The sequence below is a fragment of the Lutra lutra genome, chromosome 3 (genome assembly GCF_902655055.1).
Source record: "Lutra lutra chromosome 3, mLutLut1.2, whole genome shotgun sequence".
Taxonomy (NCBI): domain Eukaryota; kingdom Metazoa; phylum Chordata; class Mammalia; order Carnivora; family Mustelidae; genus Lutra; species Lutra lutra.
This window is the reverse complement of record NC_062280.1, coordinates 41,058,962-41,080,100: the sequence shown is the minus strand read 5'-3', so window position 1 is coordinate 41,080,100 and position 21,139 is coordinate 41,058,962. Positions and strand designations below refer to the sequence as shown.

General features: G+C 47.3%; 2 protein-coding genes across 3 annotated transcripts in view; one reads left to right on the top strand and one right to left on the bottom strand.

Annotated features, from left to right (window-relative positions):
- NGEF (neuronal guanine nucleotide exchange factor) overlaps nt 1-21,139 on the top strand; it is a 100,446-nt gene that overhangs the window by 1,626 nt on the left and 77,681 nt on the right. The gene's annotated exons all lie outside the window — the stretch shown is intronic.
- The window catches only part of NEU2 (neuraminidase 2), a 75,563-nt gene that overhangs the window by 24,786 nt on the left and 29,638 nt on the right, over nt 1-21,139 (bottom strand). The window contains exon 1 of one of the 2 annotated variants that reach the window (XM_047721383.1): nt 642-1,357. The exons of the other annotated variant lie outside the window; for it this stretch is intronic. Within the exon in view, the coding sequence (XP_047577339.1) occupies nt 642-694 (53 nt within the window). The 5' untranslated portion in view covers nt 695-1,357. Of the gene's footprint in view, nt 1-641; nt 1,358-21,139 lie in introns of those variants that run through there. 2 annotated transcript variants of the gene reach the window in all.

Sequence of the window (21,139 nt, the reverse complement as noted above, 5' to 3'; positions counted from 1 at the left end):
ACAAGGTTCTATCTCTGAGCCTCCCCACCCATTGCTTTCCAGAGCTCCCCCAGGGCGTCTCAGGGAGCTGTGGAGGCAGAGCAGCCTGGGCCTCAGGAGGAATTATTTTCTCCTCCCCTTGGGTTCACCTTCCCCCATGTTTGGAGCTGTAGTCTTTTGGATGCAGAGGAAACACCCATAGGAAGACTGGCAGTCTGCACCCCTTCCCCTGGCTGGCAGCAGTCCTTGCTTGAGTGTCCCTGGGAGACCCCCTGGGTCAGGGCAAAAGACTGAGCACTAAAGAGGGGGCGTGTGTCTGGAACATTTCTTAGTGGGTTTCTTTGGGAGAAGAGCTCAGGTAGCAAAATAAGAACCTGGGTGTCTGGGAACCTAAGTCAGGGCGTCTCGCAATCTTTCTACCTCCACTGGCCTTGCCTCTGGGATGGGGAAAAACATCATGTGTTGGAATGAAGGGGGAGTGGGGATCATCAAAGGGGCATCAAGGAGGCCTGCGTGGAGGAAGTGGCCTTTGAGCTGAGCATCATTAAGCGGTCTTACATCACTTAATTGTTTATAAGAGGAGAAGAACTAATGGGTATGGCTTTACGTATTATAAAGCAAGGCTCTCTAACTTGAAAATAAGGTAGTATTTTCACGCTTACCCTATTTGAATGATCCAAGTCCTTCGAAGAGCACACTTTGGCAGAGAGCGCATTTTCAGGTGGGGTGGGAGCACCGCAGGGCACGGAAGAGGTAGAGGCAAGGACTAGGCCAAGCATGAGGCCCGTATAAAGGCTGCTGATGGGATGGGTTTGCTGGAGCAGAAGGAAGGAAGAGGGAGGTGGCCTGCAGCCCGTGATGCCTAGACCCCAAAGCCTCCTGGAGATCCCAGTGGAGGTCTGTCTTGCCAACCCGCCTCTCGGGGAACTCACTCCACACTCCTGCACTCCAGCACTAGCTGTCTTTACCCCCGTTATCCTTCACTTTGGGCTGGAGGTTCATGCCCCAGCACCAGCGGCTCCCATGGCTAGAAGCTCCACCCATTTATTATCCAGATCTTTGATGAGTTTAAAAATGGGGTGCTGACTCATTATTATTTAATGAGTATGTTTCCTCCAGAGACCAACCCTCTAGAATAGGCTCTCCAGAGAACAAGCAGCTTGGAGGATGCCTTCCAAGGCTCAGAGATGCTTGGGAGCCTCTGGGGCAGGGACCAGCAGGGAGAAGGGAGGAAGGAAAGCTGGCCTGAGGACCTTGACCACCAGGTCTTGTCTGAAAGCGGCAAGGGTCTTTCCCTGGCATTGACTCGGGAAGCACTGCTCAATCCCAAGTACAAGTTCATCCGACCTTCTTGGGTCAGGGTTTCAGTCCATCACAGTGCTGAGTTCCTGCGTGCTGACTCCTTTGCACCTCATCTATCCAGTCGGTGTTTGCTGCACGCCTGCCCTGGGCCAGCAGTGGTAAGATGTGATGAGACGGAGAAACTTCTGCCCCTTTCCCAAGGCCCCTCGTTTCCCTCCGCCCCCCATATCGCTGTCCAAATAGGAAGGTTAGGAAAACCCAATTTCTCACTCTAGCTGACTCACTTGACATCCATGAGCCCAAACAAATTCCCATGAAATCCCACTAATGGGACAAAAAACTTTCAAGTGTTTTAACTGTTATAAAACCCTGACATAATGAGCTTTATTTTCCATGATGCTCTATAGACCGAAATCCACTCATGAAAATGAGTATATCTATCTATAAAGATACATATATCTTTTTTGCTCTCATCTGAGTGACAAAACATTCCTCGGTAGGATTCTTGAATGCTGGAGGAAAGCCTTCTCTTTCTCTAAGTTCCTTTTTAGGAAGTCAGCTTTGAACTTTAAAAAACGATGTAAGGTTTCTGTTTCTGGAGTGAAAAAGCATCTGGCACACAGACAATTTTTCTTGGTGCCTGAGATATCAGAGGCCGCTCCCAGAACATGCTTTCCACGGGGTTCTGGCCTCTTTAGAACCCATTCAGAGTCAAGATCAAAGTCACTCACAGTTTGTGAACTTGGGTTCCAAGTCAAGGATGAGACATGGAGAGATTCTAGCTTGGGGTCACGATGAAGCCATCTTGATGCTCAATCTGAGATAGACTGACCCACCTGGGTCATGTTTGGGAAAATATTATTACAGCTGATTTGTGTCTTCACTGGAGAAATATCACAGAAATTGTCAAAATAAAGGAGCCTGGGAAGATGGGCACACATCTTCTAACTGCGGGCCCCAGACCCAGTCACTGTCTACTCTTCTCTCTCTCTGAATTCTCTGTGATCTTCTAAGGATGTTTTCTCAGGAGAGGCTGTTGGCTTTCAGTCAGAAATGTCCTAAATTCAAGGTGGTGAGGACGAGTCTAGAGATCATGCTCTCTGCCAGGCCTAGGCTGCCTCCACCACGTGCTGCTGCGTGGCCTGAGCTGAGTCAGTTAATCTCTCTGAACCCCTACGTCCTCCATCATATAAACGAGGACAGTAACGATCGTTAGGATTGCCCTGAGTGTTCCGTGAGATGATGAATATAAAGGGCTTGGCTTTCACCGTTATTATCTCAACAGGGCTAGAGAGGGGAAAAAAAAAAAAAAAAAGATGTTCCTTTCCAGTATAAATGCTGACTTTTTAAAAAAATTTTTTTTTAAAGATTTTATTTATTTATTTGACACACAGAGCAAAATCACAAGTAGGCAGAGCAGGCAGGCAGAGAGAGAAGGGGAAGCAGGCTCCCCGCTGAGCAGAGAGCTTGATGGGGGCTCTATCCCAGGACCCTGAGATCATGACCTGAGTCAAAGGCAGAGCTTAACCCACTGAGCCACCCAGGCGCCCCATAAATGCTGACTTTAAGCAATAGAAAATTTAGCAGCTCGCATCGAAAGCTGAGCACTAAGCATGAACATGTACATAGAAGCCTCAAATGTACAGAGAATGGGCGTCCGCAGAAACAATTCATCTAACTGGCTCCAAGCGCTCTGAGCCTGGCCAGTTTTGGGGAAACTCCCTTCCCTGCACGGTGCCATCCAGGCCCGGGGACACTGCACACCCGCCCAAGGTCTCTGCACATTGGACCCAATGATTATGTCCCTCCAGTGAATATTTCTTGATAAGTGAAGGCATTTTTTTTCTGGCAAAACCACAGTGCTCCAGTTTTTAAAACCAAGTCTGATCCCTGCTGGCATGGGAAGACCCCGAGGAAATCAACGAAGGGTGAACCAGACGCAGGGCTCTGTCTGTAAGGGGAGCGTATTAGCTTCTTGTCGCTGCTCTAACCAATGAGCACGTGCTTAGTGACTTCAAACCGCACAGATGCCTCGTCTCCCAGTTCTGGAAGACAAGAGTCCAAAATGGGTCTCACTGTGCTCAGATGTTAGCTGGGGCCACTTTTCTTCTGGATTCCCCAGGGGAGAATGTTTCCTTGCCTTTTCCAGCTTCCAGGGGCCACCCACATTCCTTGCTGTGACCTCCTCTTCCATCTTCAGCCAGCAACGGTAGCACCTTCGGATCTCTCTGATCCTCCTGCCTCCCTCTTAAAAGGACCCTGTGATTGCATTAGCGGGGTGGGCACAAAGCAGTGGCCAAGTTAGAGAGCAGCCCCTGGCCTGACCTTGTGATTTGAGCATCTGTGGTGAGCACCAGGCTCTGCAGGATCCGAGAACCCCACCAGGTGGGGCTTGGAGTGGGGGCTGGCCGGCTGCTGCCCAAGGACATCTCAGCTTGTCACATAGGCAGGTGCTGTGACTGGTCAGACCACTTGTCAATCACCCCAGGGCCAAGGGCATTCGGGTGCTTGGTATTTGCTGGATAGAGGAAGGGGTCAGTGGATGAACACAAGTCTCTGTGGACTTCACTATGGACTGAGTGGGCCCAGCCCTCCAGGGAGCAGGGGGGCGGCACCAGGTGGGACACTGGCTCAGACCCAAGGGTCACTCTAAGCCAGAAGCCACAGCTGTCAGGAGAAATGAAAGGAGAAGCCGAGCTAGGCAGAGAGCCCAGACTCGGGAAAGGTCAGAAATACATAGAGATCTAGGCTCTGGGGATACAGAGCCCAGTGCTGCTCTGATTTGGGGGTACTTGAGGGTCTCATCGGTACGGGAAGGTCCCAGATACCCACCAGCTATTCCGTACATACTAGATATGCCCCGCCGATGGCCCAGCAAGGTTTGGGTTATTTATGGTTAAAGCCCACAGATTCACGAACAGAGCGACAGGTGGCAGAGAAGCGGGGTGGCGAGAGCCTCAGAGAGCAGTGACCTTCACCCTCTTAGGGGCTGATACAAGCTGTGGATGGCGCCATCCCCCCAGAAACGTGCCCACCCCCCTGCACACAGTTCCAGGAGACTTTCTGCCTCCCCGGGTTCAGGCTCAGAAGGCTGAGCTGGATTTGTCAGACTTGGAGGGCTGGTCACACGACACTGTCTCCACCCCAAGCTGCCCAGGGCTGCTGGCTGAGTGGGTCTGGGGGAGAGCCCAAGATTCCGCATTTCTTAAAAGCCCCCAGATATGGCTGCTGCTCAAAGTGAGGCACGGTCTGGGAACCCCCAGCACATAGAGAGGGAAGAAAGCCTGAGCGCAGAAGAGAAATGAATTGTCTGGTTCATCCAGGTTATTTTAACTCGCATTTCTGGAATGTCGATCACTGACGGTGTACATGTACATTTTTGACATTTCCATGTACCACTGGTGCTATAAATTGGCATTACATGAAATTCTCCACTTATTTTCACCCTAAGCATAATACCTACGAAATCGCAGGTTTGCTACGCTAATTGGAATTTTTCTGAAGTCCATAAACTATGTAACTATTAATTTTTTTGATGTTTGATGTGCTTCCAAAAATCAGTTCACAGGGGCACCTGGGTGGCTCAGTGGATTAAGCCTCTGCCTTCGGCTCAGGTCGTGATCTCAGGGTCCTGGGATCGAGCCCCGAATTGGGCTCTCTGCTCAGCGGGGAGCCTGCTTTCACTCTCCTGCTTTCTCTCTCTCTCTCTGCCTGCCTTTCTGCCTATTGTGATCTCTCTCTGTCAAATAATAAATAAAATCTTTAAAAAAATCAGTTCACAGACACTGTCCAAATCCCATGCCGCTGGAAGGAGAACAGGGCACTATCCAGATTCATCCCAATCTTCTGGATTCTTTAGGTGGGAGATATTTGAAAGAAACCAATACCCCTAAACTTCTCTGCCATTATTGCTTTTTTTTTTTTTTTTTTTTTTTTTTTTTTTTTTAAATCTCCCTCTTGTGGCACCTGGGTGGTTCAGTTGGTTAAGTGTCTGACCCTTGATTTCAGCTCAGGTCATGATCTCGGGGTCATTAGATCAAGCCCCATGTCCGGCTCTGTGCTCAGTGTGGAGTCTGCTTGAGGTTCTCTCTCCCTCTCCCCATGCCCCTCCCCCTGCTTGCAAGCATTCTCTCTCTCTCTCTCTCAAATAAATAAAATCTTTTTTTAAAAAATTAAAAAAAAAATCTTCCTTTGAATAACTCACTCACCAAAAGCAACACAGAAATCCTAGCCTTTCTGCCCATTAGCTCACAGCTCTACCATCTTCCACAGTCCTCCAGCATTCTGTTCTCCTTGGCTATTCTAGTCCCCTCTCTGCCAGGCACACACTACGGGCCTTGAACTTGACTGCGCTGTATGCCTCAATAAACCCCAGTTTACCTAACCTCCTTGGTAAACCTTCCTCAAGGCCCGAGTCACCTCCCTTCCACCCACAGTTCCCTGGGGAGATCACAGGATCTCACCAGGAGGCATACAGAGGTACTTGGAATGCTTCTAACACTGCACAGATTTGAGAAGTTTCTAGAAGGATAAGAGAAGCCAGAGGAGTCATGCTTGGGATGAGGAGCCACGTCAGGGAATTCCCTCCTGTCTGCTCCGTGGGAGCCCAGGGGCCTAGCACAGAACAGATGCATCTGTGCTCAACATGTGGGTGGACAGAAGCCACCCAGAACACGAGGACAGAAGTGACCAGGTCAGCCTCATGTCCTAACCCAGAGAGATGACAGCCTAGAGACACCACAAACAAGGGATGCCAGCATTGGACCACTGAGAAGTGATGCCTACAAACCCCTTCAAGCTAGAATAAGAAAAGATTTTAAGAAATGTTATTGGAAAAATACAAGGAACTGAAGGGCAAAACAAACACACATCCTGAAGAGGACTGAGAACCAGAAATGAGAGACAGGAAAGCTACATCTCTCCTCCCCCCACAGCCATCCAGTCCAGATCTCCCTTCTAACTGGCCTGGTCCTCACCTCAGTCATCCTTGGGAGAGTGAATCCGGTTGGCTCAGCCCAGCCTCCAGCTTGACTTCTCCTGGGTCAAAGGTCCACTCTCTTCTGGCCAGCTGTGGCCACAGGGCTGGAGCCAGGGGCCTTTCGGGTCCTCCTCTTCCAGGGCTGAGGATGGAACAAAGTCCCTAGCAGGGGGCTCCAGAACTGGAGGGAAGGATGGCTGCTTTCTGGTAAAAGGACTGGTTCCAGGCACCTGGGTGGCTCAGTGGGTTAAAGCCTCTGCCTTCAGCTCAGGTCATGATCTCAGGGTCCTGGGATCAAGTCCTGCATCGGGCTCTCTGCTCAGCAGGGAGCCTGCTTCCCTTCCTCTCTCTCTGCCTGCCTCTCTGCCTACTTGTGATCTCTCTCTGTCAAATAAATAAATAAAATCTTTAAAAAAAAAAAAAAGAACTTGTTCCCAGAGCCATTTTGAGAAATCGGGTTGGGATTGGAACATTCCCAACCACCAGTGCAAGAACCCTTTCATTCCTTCGCCGGTTGTTAAGAACGCAGTATTATGTTCCCCACTAAATTCATGTGCAAAAGGTCAAACCCCCAATGTAAAGGCATTTGGAGATGGGGCCTCTGGGAGGGGAGTAAGGGCAGATGAGGTCAAGAAGTAGGGGTCCACATGATGGGATTAGTGACCTTGTAAGAAGAGGAAAACCTCTCTCGCCCTCCCTCTTCCCCCCTCCTGCTCACTCTCCTGTGCACACCCCAGGAAAGGCCGTGCGAGGACACACGTGGAAGGTGGCTGTCTGCGGGCCAGGAAGAGGGCCCTCACCAGAACACCACCATGCTGCCCCCTGATCTCACACCTCCAGCCTCCAGAACTGTGGGAAAATAAATCTCGGTGGTTGAAGCCACCCGCTCTGTGGTATTTTGTGAAGGCAGCCCGAGCTGACTAAGACACCAGCACTGGTCTTGTCATTTTTAGCAGGACTTTTTATAAACGCTCTAGAATGTGGGCTTGATAGATGAGTTCACAGCAACTCCGACAGCTAATGGCCCCACAGCTAGAACTCCACAAAGACCCAGTGTTGAGTGTGCAACTTCCTGTGTATAAATATCCCTATTTGGCTCGGAAACGACATGCCGGCTTTTGGTAGTGTCTGTTCTGCCCTGGGACTGGGAGCCGGGCTGCCCTGGCTGGCCTCCCTCTGGCTGGGTCCAGCAGACCTTGGCCCATAGGCAGGTGGGAGCTTGCCAAGGGCGGTGGCCAGCTGAGGCCACTCACCCAGAAAGAGTGGCCCTTGTCCCTAGCTCACTCCCTCCTACCACTCCCAGCCTGTCTGGTGCCTGGGTTTGCAAAACTGAAAGAGGGCAGCTTTCATTAATTTGGTAAAACTTCTCTGAATGACAGAACCTCAGAACCTTGGGCTTCACTTGGAGAAAGTAGGTTGAGCCCTCTCCTCCCCCATCCAGCTGAGAGTGATGGTTGTCACCAATGTGCCCAGAGCGGACAGGGCGCTCAGGAACTGCCACCAGCCAGTCCCCGAGGACAAGGCATAGATTTCGCTCGCTAGGATGGAGCCAAGGCTCTCTGATAACCCTTGACTCCTTTGTTTCAAACCTTATTATTATTTTTTTATTAACATATAATGTATTATTAGCCCCAGGGGTACAGGTCTGTTTCGAACCTTATGCCGACTTTTTTACATTGAGCATTATACACACTTTACATCCTTGGATTCTTTTTACATTAAAGAGTAAAAACAGGGGCACCTGGATGGGTCAGTCACTTAAGACTTTGACTCTTGATTTGGGCTCAGGTCATGATCTCAGGGTTGTGGAACGGGACCCTTGCTCAGGGGGGAGCCTGCTTGTCCCTGTCCCTCTGCTCCTCCCCTACTCATGCTCTCTCTCCCCCTCTCTCTCTCTCTCTCTCTCTCAAATAAATACATACATAAATTTTTTTAAAATAAAAAATCAAAGGTAGAAACAATTTAAACAAGTAGATCCTTACTGACTTGCAGAGAGTAAAATGAGTAGGGATGATCTCTCCTGGCGTGCTCAAGGGATGCCAGGCACCCTGATCCCATTCAATTCTTGCCTTCGCACTGCACAAACGAGAGATGATTCGAGGGAAAGAGAAGATCTCATGGCTGGGATGATGGGAGATGTCAGAAATGGACCTTGCTTGCTCTGCTGGGACTCCAAGCAAAGGGGCATGTCTGTCTCTGGACCCTGGGCCCCGCTGAGAGTCAGACAGAGCCGCCCTCCACAAGGGAATAAAAGGAGGCCACCGAGGCCACAACCGACCCGTTCAACCCTGCGTCAGCTGGGTACAGCCCTCCTCTCCGCAGATGGGAGGCTGAGGACCCAGGCTGTGTCCAGGGCCCATGGAAACCTATCCCAAGAGCTCTGACAGGGCAAGCTGGGAGAGGACACCGTGTTGTCCTCTCTGCTCCCGGGTCCCATGGCTTCAGCCTGACTTGGACTTCAGGGAAGGGAGAAGGCCACCCAGCATTTGTCGGGCTGCCCGGGAAGTGAGTTGCTAGGAGGCCATCCACCCCCTCTCACTAATATGCCTGGGCCTGGCCATCGTTCTCACCAGGGTAACCGAGGGCCACAGCCACTTGAGGGAGGACCCCTGCCCCCTGGTTGACCCATTTCCCTAACTGCCCTGGGGACCCCATGAAGGGGAACAGTGGGGCTTGCTGAACAGGATCAGCTCCCAGAGGAAACAGGGCTGGTCTGGCCTTGCTACTGGTTTTGTACCCTGTTATGTGCTCTGTCTGATCTCTGCTCACTGCTTTGTAAGGAGGTGCTTGGCCTTCCCCTGTGTCCACTGAAGACGTTCCTCCTCTCTCAGCAGCAGGGCAGGGCCCTGAGGCCTGTAAGACCTGGGTTCGAATTCTGCCTCAGCTGCTTACCAGCTGTATGATCTCAGGCAAGTGACTGAGTTTCTCTGAGGAGGGCATGGCCAAGAAGGGCAACCTGTTAGACCCTGGAAGCCGATGAGGCCCCGAGAGAGGGAGCAGGAAGGCCCGGTGCAAGACCCAGGCTGAAAGACCAGCGGGTCGGGGGCTGGGGGGCAACACAGATGTGGGGCACTGGGGGGGCCTCTCCTGCATGAGTCTGAAGCCAGAAGCTTGTCAGACATTGGAAAGAAGGGGGGGAAACGTGAGCCCCCTGGTGCCGTGTGCAGCTGCGCTAGACGCCAGTGTCTGACCAGTGTGTGTTCTGGAAATCCCCACCATCTCCTGCCCACACCTGAGGGAGCCAGAAAGCCCTGGCCAGGCCACAAGGACTCAAATCGCAGCAGCCCCTGTCAGGAGCAGGACAGCAGAGAAGCTAACTCCTCTCTGACCCTGGCCACCGACTCACCATGGAGGCCGGTGTCAGCTCAGGACACTGACCTGGGTTCCACCCTGGTCCTGGACACCAGTTCAGGCCTCCACACTGCCCCATTCCCCCCACTCCACCGGCAGGTCAGTGTTGCCCCTCAGCAGACTTCTGGAAGCCACAATAATGACAAGCCCGGACTCCTTTTCGAGAGGAAAGGGAATGGGCCAAAGAGGTGGTTCTCAAGGCTTGCTCTCCAGACCATCAGGAGCAGCAGCAGCAGCTGAGAACCTGCTAGAAATACAAATTCTTGCACTGCCCCTGACCTCCTGCCACAGACACTTTGAAGGTGGGAACCAGCAATCTGTGCTTTAACTCCCCGAGGCCCGCTCCCAGGCAAGAACCATTGCTTCACAGCCATGAGAACAAACACTCCAGTGACCACGTAGAACAATGTGGAACAGCGTGGATGGCTCTCACAAGCCGATGTCACGGGAAGAAGTCAGACACAGAAGAGAACATTCTGAACTATTCCACAAAGCCCCAAAATAGGCCAAGAGTCACCCATGCTGTGAGGTCAGAGGTGACCCTCAGGGGCAGGGCACGGGAAGGAGTGGAGAGACTCTCCAGAGCTGCAATGACCTTCTCCTTCTGGATCTGGGCGCTGGTCACACAAGGTGTAAACATCTGGCAATCTGTACACTGAAGATATGGGCGCTATCTGCATTCTACTATACTTATATTAAAATTTTTGTTTTAACTCTGTTCAAGGGCAAAATAGAAATGCCGCCTTCTTCCTCACTGTCTAGTCTAACACTTGGTTGGAATCACTTGGGGATGGCCGGAAGGTCTGTCCCTTGGCTCTGAAGAGTATAAAGTCGGTATTCTTGGATCCTTGGTCAAAAAGGTTTTATGAATTCAACTTTTATGAATTCAACAGACGTCAGTACAGGCAGGCTAATTAAAACCAGAAAGAACATATCCCAACGGATGCTACCATTTTTGGGTTTAGAGAGAATGTTTCCAGAGAACAAGCCACCTCTTCCAATTACCTTGGTGGGTCTTTCACAAAGGGTTGATCTTGGAGGGGATACCAGGAAGTCATGCTGTGCAAGGAGAAGACATTCTGTGGATGTTTGACTCCAGTGTTGGGGATGGGCAGGGAGCCGAAGGAAGAATTGCACCTCACCTGCCAAGGAATTTTCCAGGCTGGAGGTTTCAAGGCCTTGACACAATAGAATGGAGCCTTGTGGCTCCACTTGCCTACCTTCCTCTGGGCTAGAGAATATTCATAACAACGTTCCCATTGAGGAACATCTTTGCCTGCCTGGAGGGAGACTGTGGCTCATTTTCCTTAAGTACATCCACTCTCCCCAACCCCCAGTTTACTCCAAGTGGATAGTAGCTAACAGGCAACACAGACCAGCCACAACTATGGAGCTCCATCTCAAGATGATCCCACCAAAACTTCACCAAACTCTTCACTGAGAAGAAAATGGACAGGCCAGGTCTCCTTCCAAACCCCTCTAGGACCTCCCCAGATCAGGCTTCTGCCTGCACTGCATCACCCTGCAGAATGACTGGTGTTTTGTTGTGTTTTTGTGTGATGCCATCAGCCTACATTGAAGGAGGCACAGAGGACGAGGCTTAAGAAATCTGTTCACGCGTGTGTGTTTGTATGGTGCACACGCACGAGCTTTGTGGGGCCGGGAGAAATGCCACTCTGCTGGATTGGATAGATTGGAGTCAATGTGTCACGTGGCGCTTTCTCTGCCATGCATGTTCCTGGGATCCACCTCAGTCTTACTCAGTCCAAAATCTGGGCATGGGGCCTGGGAATTCATATATTTAACAAGCTCTTGAAAATTTAAAAATCACCACACTAAAACTCCTTCTTCCATAAAAGTCCTCAAGAGAAAGCACTTAGCTAGTCCTAGTCCTGGTGCAAATTCTCCTGAGCACTTGGTCAGTTTTTATCCCTGATTGCAGTAGAATGAGTCACTGACACATATCCTCTTTTCACACTGGTTACTAGGAAGCTCAGGCATAATTTGACCACATCCATAGTGAAAGTCTTTGTCATGGGAATTTAAAAAGAGGATACCAGAAAGTACAAAAAAGGCGGGGACACCTTTTAAACCATGGAATTCCTTTCCAAAATGTTCTGTTTTCTGACCCCTGACAGAGGTGGAGGGGCAGATCCTCACAACGCCTTGGCCCAGTTTCGGCCTTGTGTATCTTTTTCTTCAAGTAACCTGAATGTCTCTTTCTCTAACCAAAAAAGAGCCTAACTTAAACGTTAAAAGAAAATGATGAAAACAAATTAAAATAATAATAAAATAAAGGAAATATAAATAATGTATTAGAGAATATTATGCAAATATTAAAGTGGGGGTATATATGCCTAGTTCATCGAAATACAACATTTTCCAAAACACATTTTTTAAGGGGAGGAAAAAGTAATAAAACCATACATAAGTTTTTTTTTTGTTTTTTTTTTTTTAGTGTTCTAGAGTTTGAAGAAAATATTTAATGCTTTAATTCTTTTGTTGTTTATTGAGGGAATTTATTCTGAGGCTCTGAAAGCAAATATTTTTCCCAAGCTGCTTACCAGCATTCCAAACTTTTATTGATGTCCCCTCCTTTTTTTAATAACAATTTCATTGAGATGTAATTCGCCTTGCACACAATTCACCTTTTTAGAGTATGCAATTCAATGGTTCTCAATATACTCACAGAGTCGTGCGACCATCACCCCAACCAATTTTAGAACATTTGCGTCATTTCCCCCCAAAGAAATCCTAGCTATTCCTCACCCCCCATTCTTCAATCCTTCTAGCCTTAGGAAACCACTGATCTTTTCCCACCTCTATGCACTTGCCTGTTCTGGATAGTTCTTATGCATGAAATCAGACAGTATGTGGTCTTTCATGACTGGCTTTTTTCACTTAGCATAATGATCTCATGGTTCATTCATGTTAGAGCATATGTCAGTATTTAATTTCTTTCTAGGGCTGAATAACATTCCATTGTATGGATATACCATGTTTTATTTATCTATTCATCAGTTGGTAGACATTTGGATTGTTTCCACCTTTTGCCAGTTATGAGTAATGTTGCTGGGAACATTTGTGTACAACTTTTTGTGAGGACATATGTTTGCATTTCTCTTGGGAATACACTCAGGAATGGAATTGCTAGGTCATATGGTAATTCCATGTTTAGCCTTTTCAGGAACTGCCACACTGTTTTCTAAAATGCCTGCACCGGGTGGGTGCCTGGGTGGCTCAGTCGGTTAAGGTCTGCCTTTGGCTCAGGTCATGATCTCGGGGTCCTGGGATTGAGGGCTCTCCACTCACTGCTTCTCCCTCTCCCTCTGTGGTCTCTCTTGCTCTCACTCCCTCTCAAATAAAAAATAAAATATTTTTTTTTAAATGCCTGAACCATTTTACATTCCCATCAGCAGTGTAGGAGGGTTCCAAAAACCAATGCTTGTTATTATCTGTCTTTATTCTTACCACCATCCTAGTGGATATCAAACCAAATCTTACTATCGTTTTAATTAGTAGTGGTGTTGAGCACATCTTCATGTGCCATTTGTATAACTTCTTCGGAGAAATGTCTACTCAGATCCTTTGCCATATTTTGGTGTCATCTAAAAAACCATCTTCTAGTCTGATGTCAAGAACATTTACACCTATGTTTTCTGCTATGAGTTTTATAGTTTTAGCTCTTAGAATTAGGTCTTTGATCCATGTTGAGTTAATTTTTGTGTATGGTGTGAGGTAGAGATCCAAATGCATTCTTTCACATGTGAATATTCAGTTGCCCCAGTACCATTTGTTGAAAAGACTATTCTTATCTTAATAGCCTTGGCACCCTTGGGACCTATTGTTAAAAATCAATTGACCATAGATGTATGGGTTGATTTACAGATTCTCAGTTCTATCCCATCGACCTACATGTCTGATCTTGTATCAGTCTTTAATACTGTGGCTTTATAGTGAGTTTTGAAATCAGGAGATGTAAGGGGCACCTGGGTGGCTCAGTGGGTTAAGCCGCTGCCTTCGGCTCAGGTCATGATCTCAGGGTCCTGGGATCGAGTCCCGCATCGGGCTCTCTGCTCGGCGGGGAGCCTGCTTCCCTCTCTCTCTCTCTGTCTCTCTCTCTGCCTGCCTCTCTGTCTACTTGTGATCTCTCTCTGTCAAGTAAATAAATAAAAAAAAAATTTAAAAAAAAAAGAGAAAAAAAAAAGAAAAGAAATCAGGAGATGTGAGTCTAACTTTATTCTTTTTGGGGTTGTTTTGGCATGGGTCCCTAGAATTTCCATATGAATTTTATGATCTGTTTATTAATTTCTGCAAAGACGCCAGCTGGGATCTTGATTTGGATGGTGTTCAGTATGCAGATTGATTTGAGAAGTAACACCATCTTAACAATATTAACTCTTCTGATCCATGAAAATGGAACGTCTTTCCATTTATTTAGGTCTTCTTAAATTTCTTTCAGTACTATTTTATAGTTTTCAGAATATAAGTTTTGTGCTCTTTTTGGTTAAAATTATATCCCTATTTTTTGACATTATAAATGGAATTCTTTTCTTAATTTCACTTCTCCTACGCTCATTCCTACCATGTAGAAATACAATTGATTTTTGTATATTGATCTTACATCTTGAAGCCTTACTGAACTTGTTTATTTCCAACAGTGTTTTAGGGGATTCCCTAGGAATTTTAAATATGAGATCATGTCATCTGCAAATAGTTTAACTCCTTCCTTTCCAATCTTTTATTTCTTTTTCTTTATTAATTGCCCTGGCTAGAACCTCCATTACAATGTTGAATAGTACTAATGAGAGTAGGCATCCTTCTCCCTGATTTTATAGAAAAATATCCAGTCTTTCATAATTAAGTACGATATTAGCTAAGGAGTTTTCATAGTTGTCTTTTATTTAGTTTGAGAAGTTTTCTTCTATACCTGGCTTATTGAATACTTTTATCATGAAGGAGTGTTGAATTTTGCCAAATGTTAATGTCAAATGTCTATTGAGGTGGTCACATAATTTTCTTCTTTATTTCATTGATATAGTGCATTATATTAATTTTTTTTTTTTAGAGAGAGAGAACTCATGCATGCAAGGAAGTGATGGGTGGGGAGGGGCACAGGGAGAGGGAGAGAGAGAATCCCAAGCAGACTCCTCACAGCCCAGAGCCTGACTCGGAGCTCAATCCTATGATCCTGAGATCATGACCTGAGCTGAAATCAAGAGTTGGATACTTAACTGACTGAGCCACCAGGAACCCCATATGAATTGACTTTTGAATGTTAAACCAACCTTGCATTCCTGAGAAAAATCTGCCTGGTCATAGTGTATAATTCTGTTTATAGATTTATACACTGAGCCTGGGTGGCTCAGTGGGTTAAAGCCTCTGCCTTTGGCTCAGGTCATGATCTCAGGGTCCTGGGATTGAGCCCCGCATCGTGCTCTCTGCTCAGTGGGGAGCTTGCTTCCTCCTCTTTCTTTCTCTGCCCGCCTCTCTGCCTACTTGTGATCTCTCTGTCAAATAAATAAATTTAAAAAATAAAAAAATAAAAATATAGATCAGTTTCCTAGTATTTTTTTAAGGTCTTTTTCATCTATATTAATAAGAGATATTAGCATACAGTATTCTTGTGATGTTTTTGTCTGGTTTTGTTACCCCTCCATTTTTTTATGTTTGTGATGCCTCTTCCAGAACATAACATTTTTATAGATAAGAATCCATTTCTGGGCTGGCCATTCTATCTCACAGATTGACTGCCTTGGAGTAGTACCACATTCCTTGTATTATTGTAGTACTTCATGATATTTAGGAAAAGTAGACTCTACCTTACATATATTACTCAAAAAGTTTGAGATAATCTTCCTTATCTATCCTACAGTCATTTTACCAAAACATTCAGATGAATTTTTTGATAGGATCTTTTAATTGGGATGTCACTAAAACTATATATTAACTTGATGGGAATTGACATATTTTTAATTTTCCAATCCAAGAAAAACCCATGGTTTGCTAAAGATGTGAGTCTCCTTTCACTGCTCAAGTTTTTCTTTCACATAAGTTGTTCACATTTATATCCTTTGTTTTCTGGTTTTGTTACTCCCATGATTGAAATCTCTCTACTTTCTTGCTATTGTTGACATGTGGTGAATCTCCCATCCAAGTACTAACCAGGCCCGACCCTGCTTAGCTTCTGAGATCAGATGAGATCGGCGCATTCAGGGTGGTATGGCCGTAGACGACATGTGGTGAATCTATCTTGTTCTGGTCCTACGCTGAATTCTCTGTAATTCCAAGAGTTCCAATTGGTTCTTTTGGGTTTTCTAGGCACACAAATCAGTTCACCTGCAAATTATGATTATTTAGTTTTCCTTTCTGATACTGTTTGTTTTAAGTCTCATATTGGCCAACACCCACCAAACATGTTAAAATGATGAGAACAGGATTCTGCCTGATTTTCCAGCATCACTCTATTTTTGATGTGCACAGTACTCTTTATCACGATAAGTTTTCCTTCTCATCTCACTTTTAAAGGTCTTTCCTGGAGATTGGTATTTAATTTTTTCACAAACTAGTGATGTGCTACATTGTATTAAGATTCCTTACTGATTATGAGATTGCTTCTAAATCACTAAGAGCATTTTTTTTTTCAAGAGCATTTTAATTAGAGAATTAAAACATCTCACTTAACAATTCATTCTTCTTGTGTACCTAATTTACTGGGTGGAAAATCTGGATTGTTTTGAAGGTATAAACATAAACAGCTTTTTCTTCTGCATCAGGGTAACCTCTCTCCAAACTCACTACCCTGATGTATAACAGGGCTCTTGGAAGTCACTTAGGCATATCCCATAACTTCTCTGCCTTCTTCATTTTTAAGAGTGATTTGTTTCTACATTTAAGATCTATCCTACTCATTCTTTTCTCAAAAGATTTATCTATTTAATTTCTGAATAGGTGAATACATTGACATAGCTTTAAAAAAATAAATATGGAAAGGTAGGTACATTAGAGTCTCCTTCCCTCCCACTCCCATTCTCTACCTGCCCCGGGCCCCTCCTCTAACTGATTATTGATGCTCATTTCTCATAGTTTCTTCCAGAAGTTTTTAGGCATGTCCAAATAAATTTGAATCTGTTCCCCCCTTTTACCCTGATGAAAACTCAATGCATACTCTTCTGACCTTCTTTTTGTTTTCTTGAGCTACACCAAGATCCTTTCTTGATCAGAATTTAGAACTTTTTCTTGCTTTTGCCACTGAATCTTATTCCACTGATGGAAATGTGTAGGACTTTTTTTTTTTTTAAAGGGAGAGAACACACACCCATGCGTGCTAGTGGGGAGGTGGCAGAGGGAGAGGGAGAGAGAGACTCCCAAGCGGGCTCCATGCTCAGTGCCCAGCCCAAAGAGGGGCTCGATCTCATGATCCTGAGATCATGACCTGAGCCGCAAGCAACAGCTGGATGCCCAACAGACTGAGCCACCCAGGGGCCCCAAATGTTTGGGAGTTTCTAGTTGGTATGACCCGTTCCTGATGGAGAGACACTGTGGTGTCTTCAACCGCTTGTTCTCAGACACACAGACCGGTCCTCACACCTGCAAGCACATCTGCGGGCCGAATTCCTGTGGGTGGGACAGCTGAGCTAGAGCACATTTGTGTTTTACTTCCATAGACACTGCCAGCAGCGACGGGGGCTCGCCTCTCCGCTTCACTGATCACTTACCAAACTTTGGATTTTTTACCAACGTAATAAGTAAGAAAAAAAAAAAAAAGGATCCCAGTGTGGTTTGGATTTCCTTTCCTCTCCTGAGACATGAGGTCGAACACCTTTCGCAGGTGTTTGAGAGTAATCTCTATTTCATTTTCTGTGAACTGTTCTTAGCCTTGCCCATTTGTCAGGTTTAAATCTTCCCAAGTCCAACCTCACACTAATCAAAGTTCCTCTCCTCTTCCTCTGGTGCAGGAAAGAATATTTGGGGGATGGGGTGGGAGGCTTGGCCTGGAGAAGTCTCCCCCTCCTCCCCTTCCTCTGGGTGGGGGAGGGAACAGGGGTCGACAAGCTGAGCTGTCCTTTCATGGCTGGTTCTGTGTCCATGGTAGGAGGCATCTCTCTGGCTCAGCCTGCCTTGCTTGGCTGCCTTCTCTGATGGGTGTTTAAGGTTGTCCCAGGCTAGTGTTTGTCTGCACCTCTTCTCCTTTCCCTTTAACCCCTGCCCCAGACTACCCCTCCCAGAGAGGGCACCACAGCTCCCTCTGCTTCTAGAGGTAAGTACAGGCTCCCAACCCTTTCTCCAGGTTGGGCGGCCCGTGGCTTGACTATATGGCCACCTGGGCAGCCCCCTACCCCTAACACTTGTTAACCTCTGAGTCCCAGGGAACCTCAGGGAATTCTAGGGTCTTCTTTGCAAGGGCTGCTCTGAAGGCCACAGAGAGCAAAGATAAAGTGGGCGTGCCTTATCTTCTAGGGCCCACCAGGCCACAGTCCCTTCAAGCCCCACAGCACGAGGTCCCCCAGCAGGCCCCTGCCTTCGGAAATCCTCCCACGTGAAGCCAGAGCTGGTGCCATGTTTTTATCCCTGAGCCTTAGGAAGCAAGGGGGAGGGCAACAACAAAAAGGACGAGGCTCCATAAGCCTCCGCTCTCAGAACTCTCTCCTGGGAGACTTGGGAGTGGGCCTCTGGGTTCCACAGCACTGTGACTCCTGGCTTGGAGCCTCCCATCTTTGCAGGAACCCAGAGCTTCTCCAAGGCTCCCTGGGAGCCACTGCCCTCTTTGCCCAGAACACAGCACCCCTAAAATCCAAGCCCCTCCCCACTTCCTCCTCTTCTTTTATCCAAGTGGGGTGTAGGGAGGGGGGTATACCTCCCTCAGTAATCCCTTGGGGTTGCCAAATGACCCCCCAGCTGTGTAAATTCTGTGACCCCAGCAAGCTCCCCACCCCTCTAGCAAGTGGGGCCAGGCTGGGGGAACCCGGGCGCCTTCTCAATCCTCCCCCACCTACTCTCCCTGACTCTCATATCCTGATTCCTTGCTGCCTGCTCACACCAAACACCTGCCGCCTGCTGAAATGGGGAGCCCCTCCCAATGACTGAACACTTACTCTTGTTCTTGGAGCCCTCTGGTTCCTTGAAGAGCTGCTTTAAAAATTCCATCACCCACAACTTTTCCCGCAATCTAAAGTCCAAGCTTTATTCATTGCTTTTAAATTTGCCATATCTGAGGTTTTTCCAGCCTCCCTCGTGCCTGCCATCACCTGTAGCCTCCTTCATCTGGGGTCCTTGCAGACGACCTCCCCTGTCCTCTGTCACCCCCACTGCCAGAGCTCAGTCGTGCTGTGGTCTCCGCCATCTGGGCTCCACTCGTGGTCCTGCCTGGTTCTTGTCATAAACTGGTTTTCGGCCAACAGGAATGTCCGGTTTGTCCTTCTGGCCTCTGGCTTTCTTCTCCTTTTATGGACTTTCTTCATGTTGTGGATTATGTAGATAGACAGACAGACAGATGGATCACAGGTGCGTAGATAGATGGATAGATAGTTGTATCCCACACTCTCTGGCATTATACTTTCCTGTGAGAAAGGAACAAGCTGAAGCCGGCTATAGCACTGTCTAGTTCCCAGGCTGACAATGAATTTCACTCATTTCTGTTGCCTCCTCAGGAAAGGGGTGCTGTTCACACTCGATCTACCATGGTCAACTCCATCTTGCGCATGAATTCTGTCACTGTGTCTACCCCCTCCCTGTCTTCTGCATGAGTGTCCCAGGCTACCAGGCTATACCTCTGAGGGTGGCTCCAGAGGACTCAGTGCTGGCACTCAGCAGCTGTGCGCCCTAGAGAACGTTCCCTGTCTCGCCATGTTCTGGTCCTGGAAGAGATGTTGCTCGGATTAGAAACTTAGTGTCAGTTGATGCTCAGGGAGCCATTACTGGAACAAGGAGCTAACCTTCCAGGTTCTGGTAGCTTCAGACCCTGCTGCATCAGACCGTGTTCCAAATGTGCCCCCTGTCTCTGACCTCAGGCCCCACTTCTCCCTCACAGTCCTGCTTCCTTTCCCACTGTATCAGTTCAACAGCCCTAGCGGATAACCGGGGTTCATCTTTACTTTTCTCCCTCTTGAGCCAAAAGCAAGCCAACAAGTCCAGTTTGGAAGTTCTGCCCTCCTGTCAGCCTCAGGGCCTTGCTCGCTGGCCTTCCTCTCAGAGAGAACACCCGGCGTACATCACGTGGCACTAACAGAAGTGCTTATCTCTTTTCAAAGTAGTGTTCTCATTTTCTTCGGGTAAATATCCAGTCACAGAATTACTGGACCAGAGGGTAGTTCTAGTTTCCATTTTTTAAGAACCCTCCATTGTGTTCTCCACAGGGGCTGCCCCAGTGCGCATTCCCGCCAGCGGGGCACAAGGGTGCCTTTTCCTCCACGTCATCGCCAATGCTTGTATCTCACTTTTCTGACAGGTGTGAGGGGATATCACACCGTGGTTTTGATTTGCATTTCCTTGATGATAAGCCATGTTGAGCATCTTTTCTTGTGTCTGTTGGTCATCCAGATGTCTTCTTTGGAGCAATGTCTATTTGTCTTCTGCCCATGCTAATCAGATAATGTCCTTTTTTTTGGTGCTGAGCTGTATGTAAGTTCTTTATGTATTTTGGATACTAACCCTTTTTCAGGTATATTATTTGAAAATATCTTCTCTCATTCAGTAGATTGCCTTGTCCTTTTGTTGACATTTTACTTTGCTATGCAAAAGCTTTTTATTTTGGTGTAGTCCCAATTGTTTATTTTTTCTTTTATTTCCCTTGCCTCAAGAGACAAATCTAGAAAAATGTTCCTATGGCCAACATCAAAGAAATTACTGCCTATGTTTTCTTCTAGGAGTTTTAGGGTTTCAGGTCTCATAGTTAGATCCTTAATCCATTTTGAGTTTATCTTTGTGTACGGTGAAAGGAAGTGGTCCAGTTTTCCCAGCACCATTTGTTGAAGAGACTGTCTTTTCCCCATGTGTATTCTAGCCTCCTTTGTCGAGGATTAATTACCATAAAAGCATAGGTTTGGGGGCGCCTGGGTGGCTCAGTGGGTTAAAGCCTCTGCCTTCAGCTCAGGTCATGATCCCAGGGTCCTGGGATCTAGCTCCACATGGGGCTCACTGCTCGGCAGGGACCCTGCCTCTCTGCCTACTTGAGATCTCTGTCTGTCAAATAAATAAATAAAATCTTTAAATTAAAAAAAAAAGCATGGGTTTGTTTCTGGAATCTCTATTCTGTTTCATTGATCTATGTGTCTGTTTTTGTGCCAGTACCAGACTGTTTTGGTTTCCTCCTCCGTTACTTCTATCTCCCTCCCCCCTCAGTTACTTCTATCCCCTCTCCCTTCAGTTATTTCTATCCCCTTCCTCTCTCAGTTACTTCTATCCCCGTTACTTCTACCCCTCCCCCTTTGTTGTTTTTGTCCCCCCCCTTAGTTGCTTCTCTCCCCCTCCCCCTCAGTCACTTCTATCCCCCCCCTCAGGTACCTCTACCCCTTTCCCTCTATCCCCCTC